Below are 24,405 nucleotides of genomic sequence, written 5' to 3'. Positions count from 1 at the left end.
GCGTCACGTCACGTGGCATGCGCTCAGGCCCGGCGAAGCTGTTCCCCTCTTGGCTTTCTTTACCCGCTCGGCTCTTCAGATTCGCCACAGAATAACCGTCCTCCCCTTGCCCTTATTGTAAACGATAAAAATCCCCCGGTGGTGTATGGAGGTGCCTGGCTCGGAGTAAACCCGGGGCGGGAGCAAAAGAGCGGGGGAGCTGGGACGCCGTGTGGAATGTGCTGAGGCGGAAGGGCAGGTGGTTTCCCCCAGTCGCCGCTGCCCGGGCACCCGGGAGCCCGGTGTTGGTTGGGAACAAAGGGCCGAGGCCGGCGCCGGAGCGGGTGAGTCTCGGAGCGGAGGGGAGGGGAGGCGAGGGGCGGGGCGGGACTGGGCGGTGAGCGGGGCCTGCAGCGCGGGGGCCTCTGCCCCGGCAATCACAGAGCTGCCTCGGCGGCAGCCTGGGCCTACGGAGGGGGGTGGGGAGGGGCTGAGGGAGAGAGATGGAGAGGATCCCCACCCCCGCGTTCGCGCCCATGGGCGGGGGAGGGGGAGCTGCCCCCCACCCACACAACACCCCTTCTAGGGGGAGCTACCCCCCCCCACACACACACACACACCTCCGAGGGGGAGCTACCCCACACCTACACAACACCTCTCCTAGGAGGAGCTACCCCCCCCCCACACACACACACCCACGCACCTCCTAGGGGGAGGGGGAGCTGCCCCACACCCACACAACACCCCTCCTAGGAGGAGCTACCCCACACCCACACAACACCCCCACACCTCCGAGGGGGAGCTACCCCACACCTACACAACACCTCTCCTAGGAGGAGCTACCCCCCCCACACACACACACACCCACGCACCTCCTAGGGGGAGGGGGAGCTACCCCACACCTACACAACACCCCTCCTAGGAGGAGCTACCCCCCACACACACACACACACCCACGCACCTCCTAGGGGGAGGGGGAGCGGGAGCTACCCCACACCCACACAACACCCCTCCTGGGAGGAGCTACCCCCCACACACACACACCCCCACACCTCCGAGGGGGAGCTACCCCACACCTACACAACACCTTTCCTAGGAGGAGCTACCCCACACACACACACCCACACACCTCCTAGGGGGAGGGGGAGCTACCCCACACCTACACGATACCCCTCCTAGGAGGAGCTACCCCCCAAACACACACACACCCCCACACCCACGCACCTCCTAGGGGGAGGGGGAGCTACCTCACACCTCCTCCATGGGGGAGGGAAGAAAGGCAGTCAAAAACATTTCTTTCCCCGTCCCCGACATGGATCCCAAAAGTGGTAGAGGAGGAGGCCGGTACTATCCTCCCCTAAGCAAGTTCCCCCGCTGTAGTTAGGCATTTTTTTTGCAGTGGGTCTGGTTTTGTAAGGTACCATGTTACTGATTGGAATAAAACTATCAAGGTTTGAAACCCTGTGTTTAGAAGTGACCTGAGTCACCAGAGTGCTTAGCATCTGCTGCCTCTTAAAAAAAAAAGGGGGGGGGCGGTGGAATTGCATATTAAATATTATATTTGTGTATTTAGCACATTCCCTCCCACTCTCCCCAAAATTGGATGAGTAATTAGATCTTTCTGTTGCTCTGGAGCAGGGTCTGCATTTTAAATTGATCTGTGTAAGCATTATTTTCATTGGACTTTGTGTGGGAATGGCAACTTCTTTAGTAAGGGCTGTCTAGTGTTGTCAACAATGCAGTCCATCTGTAGGCCTTGGGCATTCAAATACTCAAGCATGCCTGGAACTTTACATGCATAAGTCGTCCATTATGTGTGGAAATAATCACAAGTTCAAAATTGAAGCGTGTGCATAGCAGTCTTAGTATTTGGTGCCATAAACATTATTAATGTCAGATGCTGAGCATTTACAGGATTTGGCCCAAATCTTGCTCTTTTAAGTCTTCAATGGATTTAATTCATGAGAGAGGCCAGCAGGATATTGCTGTTATTTTACAGAGCATTTTACATGTATGAGTTTACTCCTGCAACAGGTTGCACAATCCCAGCTCCCATTGACTATGACATTACTAGCTGTAACAGGTACACTTGCTTTTCCTGTTACTCTGATGTGCAATTTAGCCATGTGACAATGTATTACTATGAACTTGTTTATATTTTATAATGTTGTTTAGGATACCATATGTGCACACTCCTGCATTCATATCCAGTCCTTGAAGCCAGCCATATAAGAAGTAATTGAAATCCAATATATAGTACTGTAATTTTTATTAAAAGTGATGCACAAGTAAAATCTTTACAAGGAAGATCAGACGAACCTTGGATTTCAGTTTCAGAGTTGTTCATTTAATCCTAGTAGTTCAGCCTTAAGGGCCAAGCTAGTTTACAAAAAGTTCATCAGTCACTACAAGAAAATGTGGGCCTAGTTTCTGGGAAGTTGTTTATTTTCTTTCACTTCAGAGCTGACAAATTTGTGAATTTACCTGCAATACATTGTTATAATTAGGGCTCCTTAAGTTAGGTTTTAGCCAGTAAAGAACAACTTTAATACAAACAGGAGGAAATACTCTTTTGCACAGTGCACAATTGACTTGTGGAAATCATTCCCAGGGGATTTTGTGACGCCAAAAGTATAACTGGTTTAAAAAAAAAAACTAGGTAAGTTCATGGAGAATAATTCCATCAATGGCTATTATCCAAGATTGTCAGAGATGCAATTTCTTGCTCAGGGCAGCTCTAAAGCTCTGATTTCCAGAAGCCAGGAGAGGAAGACAGGGTGGATCAGTCCAAATGCCACGTTCTCTATGTTCCCCCTGAAGCTCTGGTACTGGCTACTGTTGAAGACAGGATACCTGGCTAGATGGACCATTGGTCTGATCCAGTATGGCCATTCTTATATTCTTAAATATTAATAAAACACTCCAGATACCAAAAAAAAAAAAGTGTTTATCCAATAAACTGTGGAAAAACATTGGAAATGCTTGCTTGTATCTAAGAGCTTGTCTACACGTAGCAGCAGTACACATTATAGGGCTGTGATTTCTAAAGCATACTCACATTACCTGGTCTATGTAGACCGTGCTGGTGTGTGCTAAAGGTTCCCTTGTGTGCTTTAACATGCTATTTGTTTGTACTACATTAAAGCACATTAGGAAATATTACACAGATTACTCATTACAGTATATACAAAAAGCCCCCCCCCCCCAAAAAAAAACTGATTGGACATATATACATAAAACCTCAAAATTGCTAAAAATAACCCCCCAAAAATGAAATTAATAAACCCTGAAAAGCAGATGCTCTAGTTATAATGGTCTTAGTTTTAATGGTTCATGAAAACAAAAATTGTTCTGTTTAATAGTCTGACGTTGTGTTCTCTTTTTGTCTTTCAGAATTTGAGATATAATGTCAGCTGGCTGAAAATTTATATACCAAAATGTCAAGTACGTTTTTGTTGTGTTGTTTTTGTTTTTTTTTAATTTAACAAGTAAAGATCTATTTCAGCAGCCTTTACTTATATGAATAATCCCATTGCTGTCACATGAGAAAGGGCTACTGGACCAGGCTCATTTTAAGAGGAATGTTATCATATACAGTAATTATAAGTGAACTACCAATCAGTTGGTACTAGATATTGCCACAGTTCACATCCAGGGCTGTGCACTGAGGATTTCTTTAAGTGTCCAAAAGATGGAAGAAACACACAAGCATCCTACCTGACAAGCTGCAGAATTGCTCTGTAGCCATTTCTCCAGTCTTAAGGCTGGAATAGTTTCTGCTGTCTGGGTATGTCCTCCATAGTGGCAGAAGACGCATCCCATCATGCCTACCTCAGTGGCATGTGTTGATCACCAATGGAGTTAGGCTTTGGGATTCATACTCCCTTACTTATTGTCCCCACAATTTCCCCCTCCAATGGGCAGGACCTTCCACACCAAGGGACGAGATTTGCTCCTTCTTTAATAAAGATAAATTGTGTAAATGCTGCACTCAGTTACTCTTGTGCAACTTCTAAATGAAGTAGGAAAAGATGTGCTCCCTCTCCATGCTTTTATTTAATGCCAACTATATGCTACCGAAAGCCGTGAATGAAACCACTTGGGGAGGGGGTGAGCTGCACAACTGAATGTAAAATTTAGCCTACAATTGCTTCATCCTAAAGCATACTGTTACATGTCAAACTCTACACTTCAAATCCATTTCCTTGCCTCTGAAGAAAATCTAGTATGCTTTAATTTCCATGGTGGCTAGCACAGTTTTTCCGAATTCTCTTCCTACATTTCTCCCTACCCCAGTACATCTAAATAAAAGGATAGTAACCTGACACTGGTGTCGCCTTTTTTAAAATGCATCTCTTCTTCTTCCATCCCTTTTTTTTTTTTTTTTTTTTTTTTATTTTGTCAATGTAGATTGTAAACTCTTTGGGACAGGGATCTGTCTTGTTATAATAAGTTTCTTACCAAATTATTGTTGTATGCCTAGTACACTTTTGGATACCGTATGCATAATATATCTGAGTTGTCAGAAAGTTATGTATTTGCTTTTGTCTTTTAAACAGAAAGGCCATCCTATGCCCCACCTCCCACCCCTGCTCCCACAACCGTAAGTATAATGAATTTTCTCATTAACACAAATCTGGTAGTCTGGCTTTTAAGACAATAATTTGGTAGTCACAGCTACCAATATTAAAATACTATGAACATAAGACTATTTGCACTGAACTGTTGAAATGACATTCAGCATTTAAATTAAATTTTAAAAAGGGGTGGGGAAACTGGGATAAGACTCACTCAATACTTAAGGCCAGATCCTTCAAACACTTAAATTTGTGTTTAACTTTACACTGAAGACAGTGGGACTACCTACATGAGTAAAGTTAAATACAGGGGTGAATGTTTCTAGGCTTTGGGCCTGATAACCATGTATCCATTATAAATATTCCAATTTGATATAACAGTAAACTAAGGACTAAGTAGCATACTTAATTCTAAATTTTATTGCCTCTAAAAGCTTAATGTCGGTCCAAGTTTTTAACATACTTTTTTGTACTTTTTACAGTAGGTTTAAATTTGTATTTATAGTTTTTCAGTGGCATTCACACAGTTATGTAGAATTATGCAAACTTTCATTTATATTGGGTCAGAATAATGGAACCCTCATGATGAAAATCTTACTACTTAAATTTTATTGAAATCCATGGCATTGTGTAATGTGAGCATTGTGTGAATAAAGTTTCTCACATAGTATAAAATAAGTACTTCTGTTTGCAAAGGAATCAATCTGTTGAGGATTTACCTGGAAAATTTTATTATATAATATCCAATCTTTCTTGACATAATGTGGTCAGGAAAGCATCTGAAAATGTTTGTACTTCTATAACAACTTGCATCCGATGACTGGAACACTCTACAAATTTAAACATCACAACACTTTGTGGGGACGGGAAAGTATTATCCGCATTTTACAGAAGAGTAAACTGAGGCACAAGTGAAATAGCTTGCCAAAGAAAACAAAATAGGAAATATGTAACTTTTTTTATTATTAAACAAAAATCCACATTTAAAGAGGTTGGAGAGCAGGAAATATATATTTGGTGTCAAAGAAATTTGTAAACTTTCCCATATAAATTTGCGGGGGTGGGACGGACTATTTTTGCATAAGTGTGCCAGTTTGGGTAACAGCTTGAGTCCAAAGTTTTATTTAAAATTTTTTTTTGCTCTGCAAATACCTTACTTGGTTTTATATTACTATTCAGATTGATGTGACAGTCCCTGATCCTGCAATCAGATCTGTGCACGCAGGTCCCTGCATATGTTTGGAACACAATTGGTTTCAGTGGGGCTCTCCATGAATGCAGTGTTTGTTTGTTCATGTTCATGTTCAGATGTGCTATTTTCTTTAGTCAAATAAGCATGTCTTTTAAAGAGTGATCTCAGATGTGCAGTTAGCAATGTGTGTTGCCTATCTTATGTACATCATCTGTACTACTCACTGTACTTCATGTACAGTACTTGAGAATCTAATCTACACTCTATGAATGTAGTTGATAAAACAGAAAAGCAGACACACATCTGTTGCCTTTTTCCTCCACTACCAAATCTTACCGTGCTTAGTACTGAAAATGGCATTAATCCACTTTACTTGAGACAGTGTGCATGAAATAAACATTTCTGTGGTGTTTTTCTTTTTTGTAATATTGGATTTGTCTGTTTTGCAACCATAAAGACTTAAGGTCTGTACATTATGGCGTCCAGTTATTTTGGAGGAGAGATCTAATAAAATATAATTTGTTTAGGCATATTTCATACACTGCTGATCTTGTAGTGAAATGGCTGCTTATTGAAAAGTGAGTTTACATACAGTAGTTACATATGACAAATTTGAATAAATGGCAACTGCTTTGCTTGTGTTTGAGAGGCTTAACAGTAAAACACATTAATGTTTAAAGATTGGCAAGTAAGGTGTAACTTTACTACTGTTTCAGAGTAACAGCCGTGTTAGTCTGTATTTGCAAAAAGAAAAGGAGGACTTGTGGCACCTTAGAGACTAACCAATTTATTTGAGCATAAGCTTTCGTGAGCTACAGCTCACTTCATCAGATACTGTGTTTTCTGTGTCAAAGTAAATTGACCGCAGTGTGTCAATGTATTTTTGCACTGAAGTGTTTATAAAGTGAATGTGCACTTCAGCTTATAAGACTCTTCCCTTTGATATGGAGCCTCTACGTCTTGATTCTTATGAACACTGAACTCCATTTTAACTGTGTTTATAACAGTAGTCTAATACATCCCACTGACAAAGTGTACTTTGAGACCCGTTAAATCATTATTCCAGCATGTGTTGCTAATTACGACCACAACTCTGCTGAAGAATGTGGCTAGACACTGCATGAATGAGGTTTAAAACCATCAAGGAACAGAGTAGGGTAAAATACAAAGATTTGTAAAGGAAAAATTATAGTGGGGTGGTAGCACCAGTACAGTTGAGGGTGAGACTAGCTCACTGTTAAACAGCTGGGGGTTTTTCTAACAAAGAAACTAAGCAAAAACTAGGGAACATGGAGAAGGGGCAAGATGGAAATTAATTCGAAGAGAGAGAGACAGAGAATGAGACAGTAATGGCTGAAGGTTTAATGACTAGAATGAATCCCTAAGAAACCAAATTTAATGACCCACACTATTACAGACACGTACACAAACTGACCTACTGAATTTAATTGCTGGAATGGATATGGACATGTTAATTAAATTATGTAATTGTTTTAGAAGCAATTTAAATAGTGATTTGATGAGATAACTACAAAAAAATGTATCTAACATGTATATTCCATTGCAGTGGTTCTCCAGTTCTTTAATTCTGCAGAGTACTTCATGAAGGAAAGATACCTCTATGGATCACCTTCTCTTCCAGCCTTCTAATCAAATCCCCTTGCACCCCCCGGTGCATAATTTCTAAAACATTTAATTTTGCAGGAATGGCTTCATACGCCACTGTTGGTCCACAGATTGCACTTTGAGAACCACTGTTCTACTACTGTCAGTGTCAATGGGTTTTTTACTTTTTTGTCCAATAGCCTGTGCTTCCATTGGTGCACATAATGAATGATGTTGTTGGTGATTTCCACATAATCGTATGCACTGTATTGCTTTGTATGTTAAATTATTTTGTTTCGTTGGATACTAGATTCTTCCTGAATTGTTTGGCCACTTATGAAAAGTTTGCAAACTTTAATAGCCATAAGCAGGCTATACGGCACACTCATGTTAAAAGTTTGCACGCCTGATAATAAAACATCAAATGACAGTTTTGAATTTATAGTAACACATTCAGCTAAAAATCCTGTTTCCTGAACAGGTTTCTGTTGGAGTACTTCACATGTTGAGAGGAAACCAACTACTACACCTCATTTGCTTGTTTAAATTCTAGTTGTTTTTGCATGCCATATTGCAGATCATTTTCATTTCTGTGTTTTCCTCGTTTGAGCTCATTTCTCATTCGTGTTTTTGTCTCATTTGTTTCCATCAGCAAATGCCCAGCACACCAGGGTTTGTGGGATACAATCCATACAGCCATCTGGCCTACAACAACTACAGGCTGGGAGGGAACCCGGGCACCAACAGCCGGGTCACGGTAGGAGAATCAACTATTACATCATCCGGCAAACAACAGGAATTGACCAGAAATGGCTTTAGAGTTAGGTTCTTCTGAATCTTGGCTGCTGCCACTTTTATAAAGAGAAAAAATTAACTCGGATTTTTTTTTCCCCATCTTCTCTCCTCTCCTACCTCCCCCCTTTCATTGTGAAGCCTTGTACTGGAAAATAAGCTTCTATTTAATAGATCGAGAGAGATCTATTATTCCCATCTGAGATGTGGAAAGTCTGTCTTTTTGGAATTCCATGGCTTGACGCCTCAGTGATCACTGCACGTTTAAGGAAAGATTCTTAAATATGGGTGTGGATTATATTTTCCTCTTGGAGGGAGGGAATTATACATTTTATTGAGATTATAGGCATGGAACGAGAGGAAAGGCAAGTTCCAAACTAGAAATTGTAACTGGTGATTACATCGCACTATTGTGCCATGTAAGAAACCCATGTTTCTATTTTCCATTCCAGTCTTACTTTGTATGGTTAGTATCAGATCTCCAGATTCAACAGTGACTTCTCCAACCAAATGAGTGGTGTCAATAAAATATGAGGGAGCCTGCTTTCTGTCCTCCATGGCTGGATGAAATGTGGATGCTTTGTAGACCCTTTAAGAAATACTTGGCATAAAGTGGGAGGAAATGTACTGATACGGGGTACCTCTGAGCTTGAGTGAAGATGCAGAACATGATTCACATACAGGCAAGAAAGAAAATAAAACTTTTAAATGCACACTTTTCACCTAATATTTACTGTAAAACCTGTAGACCTACACTATTTTAAATTATTAATTTTAAAATGATCATTTTAATTTTTATGTAATTTCTTTCCAAAGGTGTAAAAAAAAAATTTATCTACACAACTTCTAGTCTCTTCAGAGAGTGTAATACAAATAAGAATTTGTCAGTTAATCCATAGATGTTGCCATTTAATGCAGTATACCTTTTTAAACTCCATAAATTCAGCTTGTTTAATAAGGTGCCTAAAGAAAAGACCCCCTTGCCCTGTAGTGAAGGTATGAGCTGGCGTTTGATTGAACGTAGTGTCTGAACTTACATTTATGTTACTGAATACATGAATAGGTTAGATTTGTCAGACTTTTCATTGTTTCTGTATGTCATAAGCATACACAGCTTTCTCTGCCATGCATATATCAATATGTATGGTATCTTTAAATTCCTGTTAATTTAAAAGCATTAAACAGTTTCAGTTAATGTTTTTCAAATCCATCTCTGTGTGTATATATGTATACATTTGGTAATGCATACACCTCATGTACATTATAACTCTATGCAAGTATGTATGCATTGTTTCATGTATGTAGTGAAACATAAAAATATCCGGATTAAAAATACTGAAAGCAAAAACACTGAACAATAACCTTATTGGCCATTTTCAAGTATTTTTGGAACCTCAGTCCCCAATCCTGTTAATACTTATTTGAGCCTGATTAATTTTAGACGTGAAAATAGTCCCATGGAACTGCTCACGGGTGTTTGCAGGACTGGGGCCTTTAGAATCTACAGCTGTTATAAACTAGATGATGTCAGTATACTATTCCAGGAGGAACAAACCTTGTCTTATTATAAATGCACTATTTTTAACTGAGGTGGTGTGTAGGTGGAAGAGAACAGAAGAATAAGTGGATGCTACAGCTTTCAATCAATAATACTTACTGTTTAGTGTCTTCTTCTTTTTTTTTTTTTTTTTTTTTTTTTTTAAGTGCAGGCAACGTGCTTGGCATTGTACAAACGTAAAGGAAGACAAGGTCTCTCAAGGAGCTCACAATCTAATTTGGACAAGAACAATGCAATTTGGACACAGATGATGCACAGGTTGAGGGATCAGTCTCAGGGACATTTTTTAATATTTGGATTGACTCCCAAGTTCCCATTGAAAGATTTCATGGAAGAAGTGTATTTCTAAAACGGATTGAATGAAAGAATGTCTAGATAATTTCCTGCTCTTTCACACTTTCTCCTTATCCTTTTTCCAGTAGTAATTTCTTTAGTTGTCAGAGCAGGTACCATAACAGTCATTCTCATCAAAATTGAGAAAACAAACTGTTGGAGCTGGTGAGCAGAAGCAAATTTTGAGGCTGTCTCTTTTGGTTTTTAGAAAATTGTCCCCTTTTGGACTTTTATTGAGTAACCTTTTTCAAACTAATACTTGGACAAATACATTTGGGGCCGGGGGAGGGGGAATTTGGCAAATTATTATGAGGACCAGTTATAGTACCTGTACATGTATTTAATATACAAGAGTATTTATATTCCCAGACTGCTATGTATTGAAGTTGCCTAGTTTTCATGTTAAGAAATGGATTTATCCGTTTTGTTTTTGTTTCTTTTATAGGCTTCCTCTGGTATTACAATTCCCAAACCCCCAAAGCCACCAGATAAGCCTCTGATGCCCTACATGAGGTACAGCAGGAAGGTGGGTACCCAGTGTTTTGGATTTAGGTTGAATAAGTAGCATTAAAGGTTAAGTTTATGCCAACAATTGATTAGTTATTTTAGTTCCAACTTCTAAACTCTATTAAATTCTAACAACCTGCAGAGATTACTTATTCATAAAGGGAATTTTAAAACACAGTTGCTTTCCCCATCAGAATAATGGCAACAATGGTCTAAACATATGGTAGCCACCTTCTAGGAAAACAAAAATTATCCCCCAAACAAAAGGTCAGCACCCTCAATTTTCCTGTTACATATTTTTTTATCTACAGGGTTAGGGGAGGGAAAATTAAGATTTTCTTTAAAATGGTTATTTACTACCGTTGCCCCTGCTGTCAAGGATCCACATATTGTCGGAACTTCCTCTGTATAGTACAGTGGTGTAGCTAGACCTGAAGAGTAGCAATGGGAGGAATGTGTGTGTTCACCTACCTAACCTGCAGCACTACTTCATTTATTTTATAAACTGTTTGAGAGGCAATGGGAAATTGAGTATTGTGTAGAGTCTGGAATCTGATTCAGCTTGGGAAGGGTGTGTGATCCAGTTTCAAGGAGTGGGTGAGCCAGAAGGAAATATACATGCCTTCCTGCTTCTGGTAAAGTGTCTTTACCAGCAGTCTGAATTAAGTCAACAGCCCTCCCACCGCCAAATAGTATTCCTAATCACACATGGCAAGTAATAACACTGGCAGCTTTCTTTTTTATATAAAGTTAGAAACTGGTTTTTGATGAATCAGAACTTTTTGGAATTGAAATTGCTCAGCATGACTGAACTTGTTGAATACAGGAAGGTCCAAGTTCTGATCTTAAAAATTCAATGCACATTGTCATGTATCTGAACATAAATGCTGCTGGACATGTTTGCATGATAATATGTTTAATTTTTTCCCAGAGATACAGTGATGTGCATTTTAGAATAGAATTCACAGATTTAAGGGTAAGATTCACAACTGAAGCTGTTGTCAATAAATCAGGCTGTTGCCAGTTTCAGTAGATGATTGTACTATTGTCTTCCTGCCCCAAAAAGTAATCACTGGAGGTAGCCAGACTTTTTCTTAATATAGTTTTGTTTTTTATAGTGATCTTTTCTGAAAGTATACTAAGATGATACCATAAAACATTTAATTTGGAAGTGTTTACATATCAGTAGTAAAGCTCCAGCTGTTTCTGTTAAGGTCTGGGATCAAGTGAAGGCATCCAACCCTGACTTGAAGTTATGGGAAATTGGCAAGATCATTGGAGGGATGTGGCGAGATCTCACTGATGAGGAGAAGCAAGAGTACTTGAATGAATATGAAGCAGAAAAGGTAAGGGATGAAATCTTTTGTTATTAATGCTGATTCTCCCATCTTATGTCCCTGGCACAACTGTCACAGAAGAGTTAAGCTTGTTCCCTGGTGCAGCAAGGTAGTTAAGCATGTGCCCAACTTTAAGCATGAGTAGTCCCATTGAAGTTAATGGAGTATTCTCATGCTCTAAGTTAAGCATATGCTTAAGTGCCTTGCTGAATTGGGACCTTTTAACATTTCACAGTACATATAAATAGAAAATAACTTCTTAGGTCATCTAGTCCTTTCCAGGATTGTTCCCCATAATATGTCCTCCATCCTGTGGTGTTTGATGTTTTTCTTCTAGAAACTACTCTGAGAATCAAATTTCATCTTTCCTATATGGTGGCATGTGTATATCATTTACTAAGCCCTATGTATACCGATAAGCATCTTGATAATAATCATATGTCAACAGGGACTTCAGTTTTTAGACCATACTCAAAATGAAATGTTTATATTAAATAGGAATTTTAACTATGAGTGGACTTGATTTTTCCACACCTAAATCCTCTTACAAAACTGATTCTCTGTAGCTTCAGCTGGTCAGTTATGTATATAAGAATTGGTTTTTATGGGACAGCCTTGCAAAACTTTACTCTGCCAGAATGTTTTTGTTGTTGTTTGTTTTTTGATGGGCAAGTAAAATATCATTAGTTTTTCATTATTGATCATCATGACAAAGGGCAATAATATATTTTGTGTCTCTGCTGATAATTTTAAAGTTTTGCAAGGCTGCTACAGTAATAGATATCCAAAGCTATGTAGGACAATTACAAGCTGTTCGTTTGACATCTCTTGTTCATTTATTGTGTTGTGTTAAAATTTCAGGCATCTGAGGTCATAGGTAATCTGGTCAAATAGGTGCTTAGAACTGTTTTCATTCAAAATATCACTTTACTATTTTTAACCAACAGAAAAATTATTTTAAATTGGGTTTCTGCCATTTGAAACGAAATCAAGGATTCCTACTTTTAACTTGCTAAAAAGGACTAATTTAGTAAAAGTTAAAGACAACCTTCAGGTACATACAGCAGTATCATACAGTATAACTGACCTTTAGTACAGAGCATCTCAAAACAAGTGAAAGACTATACTCAAAAGAGTAATTATCAATGGTTTGTTGTCAGACTGGGCCGGTGTATTTATAACAGGGGTCAGTCCTGGGTCCGACTAGTCAATATTTTCATTAATGACTTGAATAATGGAGTGGAATGGAAAGTATGCGCAAGTATTTGCAGATGACATCCAGCTGGGAAGGGTTGCAAGTACTTGGGAGGACAAGAAAAAAATTCAAAATAACTTTGACAAATTGGAGAACTGAATTCAACCAGTGCAAAGTACTACACTTAGGAAAGAAGAATCAAATGCACAGCTACAAAATGGGAATAAATAGCTAGGCGGTAGTACTGCAGAATATTATGTGGGGATTATAGTGGATCATCACAAATTGGATATGAGTCAACAATGTGATGCAATTGCAAAAAAGGATATCATTCTGGGGTGTATTAAGAGGAGCGTTCTATATAAAACACGGGAGGTGATTGTCCCACTGTACTCGGCACTAGAGGTCTCAGCTGGAGTACTATGTCGAATTCTAGAGACCACTCTTTAGGAAAGATGTGCATAAATTGGAGAGAGTCTAGAGGAGAGCAACAAATCAGTAAAAGGTTTAGAAAACCTGACCTATATGAGAGGTTAAATGGGTTGGACATGTTTAGTCTCGAAAACAGAAGACTGGGGAGGGGATTTTCAAATATATTACGGGTAGTTAGAAAGAGGACTGTGATCAATTGTTCTCCCACATCCACTGAATGTAGGACAAGACGTAATGGGCTTAATCTGCAGCAAGAGAGACTTAGAAAGTTTTTCTTGAGATCTAACTTAACTGTAAGGGTAGTTAAGCTCTGGAATAGGTTTCCAAGGAAGGTTGTGGAATCCCCATCTTTGGAAATTTTTAAGAACACACACCTGTCAGGGGTAGCCTAGATTTACTTGATCCTGCCTAAGTGTAGGGGGCTCGACTTGATGACTTCCCTTCCAGCCCTACATTTCTGTGATTCTGTGAAAATGTTTATTTTGATTTTGTAAAGCAAGATTTAAAAGTGAGATTTAAAGAAGTGGTTGAAATGGGCAGTAAATCAATGTAGGCAGGTGGAGTGATACAATTCTGCTTCCTGAAGTGAGAAAATAGACTGTCTGGATCACCCCTAACCACGTGTAGGGAGGGACTGAAGAACACAATAAAAGAATGAAAAGTGAGAATTTCAATACATGATGATAGAAGTGACAAAAATAAAAAATGGTTTGGTCCTGTCCTGGAGGAGGTGATAATCAGACTCTGAGATAAGAGGTATTGGAGTGAGGGAGGAGAGGAGATCAGGGTCAAAGTTAACTCTCAGAATTTCTAGATGTGTAAAGTAGTTGGAAGTGATAGAATCGGAAACATGGGATGACTCTACAGTAGTTACAGATAAAACAAAGAATTGCTTGCAAGAGTTAATCTTTAATTATAGCAGTGAGGATAGCATAAGACTTCCCAGAATTAAATTCTTCTTGGCTCTTGTGTCTAGATGCTCCACCACCACTCAAGTTAGTAGTGCACCCTAAATCAAGAGCAATATGAAAGAGTAATTCTTGTGTAATTCTTTCCCCTAGAGAGAATTCTTTCTCAGGAATCTGGCTGGTGGGTCTTGCCCACATGCTTAGAGTCTAAGTGATCGCCATATTTGGGGTTAGGAATGAATTTTCCTCTAGGTCAGATTGTCAGAGACCCTGGGATTTTTTGCCTTTCTCTGCAGCATGGGACACAGGTTGCTTGCTGATTTAAATTAGATTAAATGATGGATTCTCTCTAACTTGAAGTCTTTGAATCAAGATCTGAGGACTTCAGTAACTCAGCCAGAGGTTATGAGTCTATTGCAGGAGTAATGGGGGAGGTTCCGTGGCCTGTGATGTGCAGGAGATCAACTAGATGATCACAATGGTCCCTTCTGGCCTTAGTCTCTCAGTCTATGTACCTAAAAGAGAAATGCAGTAGAAAGGGAGGCAATTCGTTTATACCAAATTGTCCTTTTGGACCATTGGGCTGATGTCAGTAAGCAAAACAGGGCTGCCAGGGTATAATAGATAGGTTTTTATTTCAATAAAACAATATCCGTCAAATTTCAGATAGAGTACAATGAATCCATGAAGGCCTACCATAACTCGCCTGCTTACCTTGCCTACATCAACGCAAAGAGTCGGGCTGAGGCTGCGTTAGAGGAGGAAAGCCGACAAAGGCAGTCACGCATGGAGAAAGGTGAACCCTATATGAGCATCCAACCAGCAGAAGACCCAGATGGTAAGCAGAAAGCAGATTTGTATACACTTTTGGTGAGGTATATTTTCACCTTGGGACATAAAATCTAGAGTAAGTTTCAGGTAGCTGTTTTTATTCCCTCAGTATTGAAAACTGTTAATAGTTCACTGACTTACTCCTGGACTATAACGGGAAACACTTGCACACCATATAACAAAGAAAACATGAAATGTATAACTTTAGTATTAACTTTCAGAATCCTATTACCTCAAACTACATGTTAAGGTACACAGCTGTTCTTCTTAAGCTTACGACTGAATTGCCCACCAGCAGCCAGGCTACTCTTTAAAAAATTCTTGTAAACCTCTAATGGTTGGGTAGCAACCCTGTTAAAAATATTTTCAAAATGCCTGTTTCAGACTTGATAAGTTGGTTATTTGTGGTTTAGGCTACAATTTTGCTAAAAATTTCCATTCTAAATTTCACAGCAGAGGTGCTGGGGTGGGAATGTAGCTTTCACTATAGCAACGTACACAAGAGTGGGAGCAAGCTCATGCTGCACTCACCATGCAGCAGCAGCTCCTGTCCCATTCTGCTCATTGTAACCTTGTGCACGGGGAGGGGTTGCAGTGCCACTCAGGTTTTGTCCCATTTGCCCCTCCGTAAATGGAAATGGAGGAGCTAATGGGTCAAATATGATTGGCTTTGCAACATAGCATACGAGGTCACAGAACCAGGTGGCAACAACACTTAATTTGGAGGCCTAATCATATGTGTATTATAAGATTTCACGGGACTTTATTCAAATTCACATTTTCTGTGACCTCTGTGACAAAATCCAGACCTATTTGTAGTCCACGCAGTACCTTATACTGCATAGGGTTCCCTCAGTCCTACTTGAATGGAATGTTGTACTTTAATAATAGGCGCAGCAGGTAGTTCTGACAGACTCTACTTGATTGTTGTCTTTTGACTTATTCCATCTGGTGACTGAACACACGTAAGCCTTTTTAAGTTCAGCTGCTTCTGTCAATCAAAATATAACTTGTCAACACAAAGTGCAACTTAATGAGGAAACTGTCAAAATGCTTTCTTTAACTGAAAGGAAATACCACTTTGGCATCCATATCACACCCACTGAGAAAAGTTACGCAAAGATATTGTCAATTTCAGTTTTTAAAATTATGCTAAAAGGCTGACTGAATTATCTGTTGAAACCTGAGAGTGAAAAATGCAGCCAGGCAATTACACCCTCTTCCCCCCCACCCTCCCCAGCAAGCCCAGCCATGAGATAATTCCCGTGGTAAATAGCACTTTCCGCTATATGCAGTATAAACTGTGTAAAACACATGAATGTGCCTGGGATTTTTTTAGCAATTGGCATTTCACAGCCTGCTATTCAACCTGATTATACCTGGGTCAAATTCAACTTGGATATAACCAGGTGCATCTCCCACTGAAGTGGGTTATACTTGTTTGTCAATGGTGAACTTGCTCCACCATTTGACAGCATAGAAGGGGACTTGCAATCTCACGCTGAAATCACATATTGCTGATTGTAGTTTTCTAATGGTAGAAGGCTCTTTAGTCTAGAAGATGAAGCTATAACAAGATCCAGTGGTTGGAAGCTGAAACTAGACAAATTCAGAGTGGAAATTAAGCACTTTTAAAATTTTAACAGCAAGGGTAGTAAAACAGTAGAGAATCCATCACCTATAAATTTCAGTCAGTTGAAGTCTAAATCAGGATTGGATGGCTTTCTAAAAGTTGTGTTCTGATGCAAAAAACAGAAGTTATGGGCTTCTTTCAGGAATCACTTGGTGCAGTTCTAGGGCTGATGATGATAAAGGTCTCCGTTGGCCTGAAAATCTATGAAATAACTCTGTGCCACATTTCCTACTATTTTCCACTTTTAATTTTATTTTCAAATTAATCTAATACTTTATACATCCCAAATGTGAAACTGTTTTGTTCGTTTTTTTCTTCCAGAAAAGCAATATTCAGTCTGAGTTTCAATCAAAATTGGCCTTCTCAATACTAGAATTTCTGGCATAACAGAACTTATTTTCAATTTTTTTCCCCGTTTTGTAAAGAGTGGAGCAACAGTCTCAACATGTATCCCATAACTCGGAAAGTTTGTGTAAAATAAAAAACAGAACTTAGAATAACAAGACATTTTTGTAGACATTTAAAGGAGATGGGGAAAGGTTTTTCAGTGATGACAACGAGGGTAGAAAATGAAAGCATAGGAGGACTGTCGTCCTTTAAAGCTTAGGAACCTCTTTGATATTACAGTGATGGGACTATTGAAAACACTAAGGGCATGTCATCATGAAAATGTAGTTTGTGGCAAGCTGGAGTGGGAATGTAGCTCAACTAGCCTGCTGCAGTCTAACTGTCCTTGTGAATGCTGCCATGGCACATTAACAGTTCATTAATGTGCTTTGATCTAGTCCATCTTGAAAAGGAAATAGATCAAAGTGCATTAATGAATTGATAATGCGCATCAGCTGTTTCCAAACAGACAGGAAACTGTGGCAGGCTAGTGCAGGGTAGATTGAGCCATCTGTTTGGCCTGAACTAAACATTCCTGTAGACAAGTCCTAAAATAAGAGAGAACCAGCTTAATAATCGTGGAGAGATTTTTATTTTTTTTCCTGGTGTTGTCTCAAAATGTTCTGCTTTTTAAAGTGAATATCTAGTACAGTCAATAATATTTGGTTAATATAACAGTTTCACAAATAGTTATATATAATCCTCAGAATAACATCTGCCTAAACTCCCGATTTTTGCCACAGAGCTAAAGCTCCATTTTAATTAAGGAAAAAATTTCTTTGGTCTGTCACATACTTTTTGGGGTAGTTTGTCTTCTACAAATGTATCAAAAAAAAGACAGGTCGTCATAGGCTTGAGACCAAACCTTTCTCTGGTATTTTCTTCTCCTCCCTCAAGAAGCAGGAGACTAGCACTTGACATTTGTTGACCTATAACTTGCTTCTAATGCATGTTTATCTCAATTTTTTTTTCCAGCAAGTGATTTTACTAATTAAATGCTTTGGCTTCTGTGAACAAACTTAGAGTAGGTTTTGTTAGTGTGGCTTTTTTACATGAGGACCTGAGTTGCTGAGCATCTGCTGTTTCTGTTTACTTCAGTTGGTGCTGCAGGTGCTCAGCACCTCTACAAACTAGGCCCTTTAGTTTTGAAGCACAAAGTTTACATTTGTTGAACTCTCATCTGTATTTTAATGAGGAATTTATTGTAGTGAGCACCATAAATTGTGACGTTTCATTATCAGAATTTGTATAATCAGTGTGGTGTGTTTTTTCTCTTGTTCTTGACACATGAAAAGTAGTGTGTTGGCATAGGCACTGGTTACTGTTTAAAGCGAATAGATCAGTTTGTAGCTGTGTGTAGGATCTGGCTAAAATCATAGCTCCCATGCTCTGCTGTCTCACAGCACATAAAATACTGTGTCTCAAAATTGAGTTTGATTATTTTACTGCTCTGTAAATCTAGTATCTTTGTACATAAAACTTATTCATGTTGTCATGGCAGCAGTTTTGTTCCTGGCTGAATTGCAGACTGCGATGTATTTTAAGGATACAGTTTAATGAGACTTGTCTAACTTGTTAAATTTTTGTTTCAGATTATGATGATGGATTTTCTATGAAGCACACAGCTACAGCCCGTTTCCAGAGGAACCACCGTCTGATTAGTGAGATACTGAGTGAAAGTGTAGTACCAGACGTCCGCTCCGTTGTTACTACAGCTAGAATGCAAGTTCTCAAACGTCAAGTTCAGTCCTTAATGGTTCATCAGGTAAAGATTAATTACCTAAAATTTATTAAATATAATAGTTCTGGGCTGGACTCCAAGTTTAAAATCATTTGGATTATCTACATGAATGTACTTGTTGAAGTGTCAATACTCTTCATGCCCCAGATAACTAACCTCTCCCTGGTTTTTTGGGAGGAGCAAGGGATAAGTCCAAACTTCTGTGATTCCCATGCATCATACAATGTCACAATTTTGTATCTACTAAAGGATAAAGTGTAGTGATTAAGAGGTGTAGATTAACCTCTTAATTATCACAATACATCACGTCACAGTCCTCTGCAGTTCTATAACCCTTCAACAGGTAAAGAAAAGCTTTTGATTTAAAGATATTGGTGCAGTTGTAACTTTCAGTAGCTTGTTACCTGTAGCTGTGTAGTTGTTAGTGGCCATCTTTTTAATGTGGCAAATCTCCCCCTTTTTAACATTTGTAACTGAAAATTAAAAGCATAAGTGAGTGTCTAATAACTCACATTTAAGACACATTCAATTAACTTCAACTGTACAGATTTCTGTGTGTGTACACCAATTGAAAAGACAAGGCTGATTGATATATATTGTGTGTGTGTATGTATATACATAACACTTGGGCAAATTAGGCAGAGACAAGAAAGAGTGAAGATTTCTTTTTAAATTGCAAAAGAAAGGGGAAAATGTGTTGCATCCGATTGACTTCTCCCATTTTAATCTTCATTTGTATTGTACTAGTGCATATAATGCGCTAGACACTGTAAATGTATAGAAAGACAGATTGCATGTCTGAAGAGTGCAAGCTCTTCAGGTCAAGCACCTATCATCTTCTGTGTTTGTAAAGGGCCTAGAACTCCTTCAGGCACAATATAATCCATCCAATTTCTTTGATTTCTTATTGCTACAACTTAGGGATGGGGGGGCTTCCCTCATTTGTACATTTCAGCTATTGAGCATCAAATCAGGAAAGTCAGATTCCACCATAAGGGTGAGATGGATATAAAAAAATTGATCTACATAGTTTGTATGCATCAAAGCATTTTATCCAGTATTTGGTATATTTGAGTATTAAGTTTCATAACTCGGTTACTTTCATTTTTAGCGAAAACTGGAAGCTGAGCTCCTGCAAATAGAAGAGCGCCACCAGGAAAAGAAGAGGAAGTTCTTGGAAAGCACAGAATCCTTTAACAATGAACTGAAGAGGGTACAACTTTAAAATGTGTTCTCTCCTTCTAGGACACTACTTGTTGCACATTATTCAAAGAGAGTCCTCTGCCCAGCTTCAGTCTAGCTCTTTTAAATATAGAGGGTTCATATTCTAGCATATTTTTTGTGGTGCCCCAGAGCTATAGAATGCAGTGAGTCTTAGCCAGAGGACTTCCATGTACCTTGGTGATTCCAGGCTTCTGCAATGGCCCAGTGGGGTTATTGGCAGCCAACATAATTAAAAGCAGCTTTCAGACTGGTCTAACTGAAGTCAAGGAGACCAGCACTGTGCTCCCAAGGTCAAGAGATAGCAAAGATATTTTAAAGCCACCTTTGTGTGCATGCTTCTCAAATGCACTGTGTATCCCTTGAATAGAGCTGAGGATCAAGGCCTACATTGTTTTTCTGTTTTTGCTGCATAGTCTTATCACAGATCTCTGTGACAGAACTGAACTTCTATAGCTGCTGGAGCTCTCCATTTTACATTCTTAAACTTAGCAAACCAAGGTGCAAACATTGTCCCATGCAGAACTACTGAACTCAGAATGAGGTTTTCCTCTGGGTTGTGTTTCAGAATGCATTCTTAATGCACAAGATATCTGCTTTGCCTGACACCAAAATGCTAAACTGAGAGAGCAAAGTGCTGGATTTATAAAAGGACTCTTCTCTTCTGATTGCTAGTTATGCAGTTTGAAGGTGGAGGTGGACATGGAAAAAATAGCAGCTGAAATTGCTCAGGCTGAGGAACAGGCCCGCAAGAGGCAAGAGGAAAGGGAAAAAGAAGCAGCTGAGCAAGCTGAACGCAGTCAGACTAATGCAGCACCTGAGGAAGAGCAAGCAGTTAACAAGACAGAGGAGAAGAAGGAAGAAGAGAGCACTCCCATGGAGACAGGTAACAGCTCTTGAAGTTTGGCTTCAGAATTCTCTTACGTCAATACAACATGCAGGAAGGGCCATTACTAAGGTTTAGGGGTTTTTCACCTTTAAATAACCTCAATTTTGAAAAGGGAAAAAAAGTATAGCAACAAAAACAGCATATTGTGCAGGATGCGTGATGCACCCAGTAGAAAAGATTTGATTTCCAAACCTTCCCTAAATCTCACCCTATCTTTTAGTCATTAATGTAGATTGAAACAAAACAGGGAGTTTTTTCACTGCATCAGTGAAGGAGGAGAGGGAGCTCTCCCTCTGTTTTTAGCAGACATGGGAAAGCTGCACTTCCCTGGCTGTACCTGTCGTCTTTAACCCTTGTTTACCTCCCCCACTGTCAAATTTGCTTGCCAAACCAAAAGTGGTGGCACTAGTGGAAGAATTAGATATTGAAAGCATGACTGCATCATTCTGAACCACAGCTTGTTGTCATAACAGCTGGGGGTAGGTGAGCATGGTAGGGAAGTTGAAGTTCTGTTGCTTTATTTTCTTTTTTTTTTTATTTGTGGCTACCATTCTTCTTAGGGTTAGAGGCTGCAGAGTACTTTTAAGAAGTAGTGTGGAAGGTACCTTATATATGCATGCATGTTTTATGAGATTTTTCCAGAGCAGTAACTACTAAAAATTTCTAAACAATGTAAATTATTGATCTCAAATAGTAACAAAGATATCCCTGACCATTCTTTCTCTCCCGTAACTCTCTAGCACCTAAAATGTATTTGCATAGTCAACTATAGTGGTGTAAATGACACTGAGAAATGTCTTCTTCCAGAGGAGGCTCACCCAGAAGAAACTACAGAGAACCAGCAGAATGGTGAGGAAGGAACGTCCACACCTGAAGATAAGGAGAGTGGCCAGGAAGGGGTTGACAGTACTGCAGAGGAAGGAACTAGTGATAGTAACACTGGTTCAGAGAGCAATAGCGCAACTGTTGAAGAGCCTCCAGCAGACCCTACCCCTGAGGATAGTGAGAAGAAAGAATAAATATTGGCTTATTCCATGTCTCTTCTTAACAAAGTATTGTTTTGAGTTTAAAATGTGCTGTTGTGTGGTTTTTTTTTGTTTCTTTGTTTTGTTTTATATCTTCCTTGTCCATATCATTTGTCACCAAAGGATACTGGGCATTAACTACTTGATTATCATAAAGTATCAACACCAGCGTGGCCAACCTAAAGGGACCTTTGGGGGTGAGGAATGTCTTGATAGTAACCTAGAAAGGAAAAGACAGTATTTGTGTCCTTTACCAGTGCTCTATGATATAAAGATAGTATCCTTCATGGGCTGGATTCCTTCCCTCCAGCCCAAGTTAATAATTTTTTACATAAGAAATATCAGGTACCTACTCTGTCTGTTCTAACTAGGAACTCCTTCAGTGACTGATGTGGCATCCCCTCCCATTCAGCTGAAGACTGGGTAAAGTACAGCTTGGGTTTGACCTTTTGTGCGGGTCACCAGTCCATTCCAGTTCTCTGCCTTAGCCTCAGGTGTTTTCCTCCAAATCCATCATCTTGGTTATCATAAGGGAGTACTAAATATGTAGCCAGGGAGTTGATATCTCAACCCTGGATGTTAATGAAGTTGCATTGAATTGGCTGTTGGGGAAACTTTTGTTTGCAGCATTTGTATTCACTTCTATACAGTAAACACTGGTTGGGATTAAAATTTTTAGATGCTCTAGTGCAGTTTGCATTGGTGCCAACGAAGAAACTCCATTTGTTCCAGGCCATAATAGCGAGATCAGACCTCTTATTGCATAAGCCCCTCCACAGTTTGTTTTGCTTTACTTTGTTTCTCTCTCTCTCAAACTAACTTTTAAATTCCTCTGGCTAAAATAATGGATTTGTCTTTCAGGTAGTTGTCATGTTGTTATCCATATGCCAGGAAAAGAGCATGAAGTGTTAAAAGGGATAAAAGTACAGCAGCATGGCATGTGTTGCCACTTTGCTTTTATAGCTGCCTCCCTTTTTGCCAAGTGCAATATCTCCAGTAAGTTCCAAGTCCTTCAGCTTTTGCTCACTGAAAACTTGCCTTTAAATCTGTGAAGAGCTTTTCTCAATGAGGGCTGCAGGACTTGGTCCTAATTCTCCTGTGTGGTCTCTGCTCTCTTTCGTGCAGTAACAGTAACTGTTTCACAAGAGAGAAAAGGCAGGTTGTTCTTGTATGCTCTGAAAAGTTGTGTGCACATTTCCAAATGATCAGAAGCTCGATCTGCTTCAAATGCTATTACTGTGGTTATGGTAAGCCTCAGGGCTGTTTATGTAATGTGGGATTCGTATCCGCCTCAGTCCTTGTTCGTCTATGCTCTTTGATGCCTTTGTTCAGTACAAACAACTTTATCCAAAGGTGTGGCAGAAATATAAAGCAAGGGAATGTTTAAATGTCATATTTCTTGCCCTCCCATGCTTACTTTGTTGTGAACTGAGAACAAACAATAATAAATAGACACCTCCCTTGACGTGAGCTTTCAAAATCTCTCTGGCAGTTTCAAAACATGAAAATTTTGTTATCCCCCACCCCAAACCACCACCCCTTCCAAATAAAATGCTCAGTAACTTTTGATAAAATTAAGGCAGACACAAGACATTTCATGACTTTTTCCAGCTAAAAGAGACCACACGATGCATTTGCTTCATGTAAACTCTAGTATGTTTTTACTGAATAATAGTATTTCTGATAGTGTGTTCTTTTAAAAAAAAAAAAAAAAAAAAAAAACACAAAAGAAAAACACACCCTTTTGGTCTTTTTTTAAATGTTCTAAACATAATAAAATAGAACATTTAAAAAAAAAAAAAAAAAAAAAACCTGCATCGGTCTGTTATCTGTCTATTCAGACATTGACTATGTTTGATACAACGAGCTTCCCCCTCCTTCCCCACCCCAGCACTTCTCCCTTTTAAATCAGAGATGAACTAAAATTTCAAGTCCACTCACTATACACAAGCCTCATTTCTGTAGTATATTAAATGCAAAAAGTTATTCTGCAATAATACTTGTCTTTGGGTTGGTTTGGGTTTTGGTTTTTGTATTTGCTCTTTGCTGAAGAGCTAACATGCCAAATATCTCTGAAAAGAATTCTAATTGTGTCTTTCAATTTAAACTACTGAACACAAAAGATTTGAAGTGGAAATGCCATAAGGAGCAGCTGGCTTGTGAACCTTTTGCATATAAACATTTAACTCCCCTTGACTGACTTGAAATAATAACTGAAATGTTGTTAGAACAAAATGAAATTTCCACAACATGTTTTGGGTTG

At 39.2% G+C, this 24,405-nt stretch overlaps 1 protein-coding gene across 3 annotated transcripts; it reads left to right on the top strand.

The window, feature by feature from the left end:
* Positions 1-244: 244 nt before the first annotated feature.
* On the top strand, positions 245-23,877 carry SMARCE1 (SWI/SNF related BAF chromatin remodeling complex subunit E1). Of its 3 annotated transcripts, none has more exons than XM_074940617.1 (11): positions 245-323; positions 3,373-3,423; positions 4,539-4,582; positions 8,006-8,110; positions 10,482-10,562; positions 11,758-11,889; positions 15,082-15,253; positions 18,859-19,031; positions 20,119-20,220; positions 20,904-21,114; positions 21,925-23,877. In XM_074940617.1, exons 2-11 carry the CDS (start codon positions 3,417-3,419, stop codon positions 22,134-22,136), a joined length of 1,239 nt encoding a protein of 412 aa, XP_074796718.1. In that variant the 5' UTR covers positions 245-323; positions 3,373-3,416; the 3' UTR covers positions 22,137-23,877. The 3 variants fall into 3 exon arrangements, with proteins under 3 accessions (XP_074796718.1, XP_074796717.1, XP_074796719.1); XM_074940616.1 differs by having other exon boundaries at positions 249-323; positions 8,006-8,173; XM_074940618.1 differs by lacking the exon at positions 8,006-8,110 and having other exon boundaries at positions 255-323.
* The last annotated feature ends 528 nt before the right edge of the window (positions 23,878-24,405 follow it).

Source organism: Natator depressus, chromosome 27 (assembly GCF_965152275.1).
Source record: "Natator depressus isolate rNatDep1 chromosome 27, rNatDep2.hap1, whole genome shotgun sequence".
NCBI lineage: Eukaryota > Metazoa > Chordata > Testudines > Cheloniidae > Natator > Natator depressus.
This window is presented reverse-complemented; position numbering and strand designations above follow the sequence as displayed.

Bases quoted from the DNA above. Each gene is read 5' to 3' on its own strand.
- SMARCE1 (XM_074940616.1), top strand. The intron at 4,583-8,005 runs GTAAGTATAATG...TGTTTCCATCAG, and splicing joins CCACCCCTGCTCCCACAACC to CAAATGCCCAGCACACCAGG. The intron at 20,221-20,903 runs GTACAACTTTAA...TCTGATTGCTAG, and splicing joins TTAACAATGAACTGAAGAGG to TTATGCAGTTTGAAGGTGGA.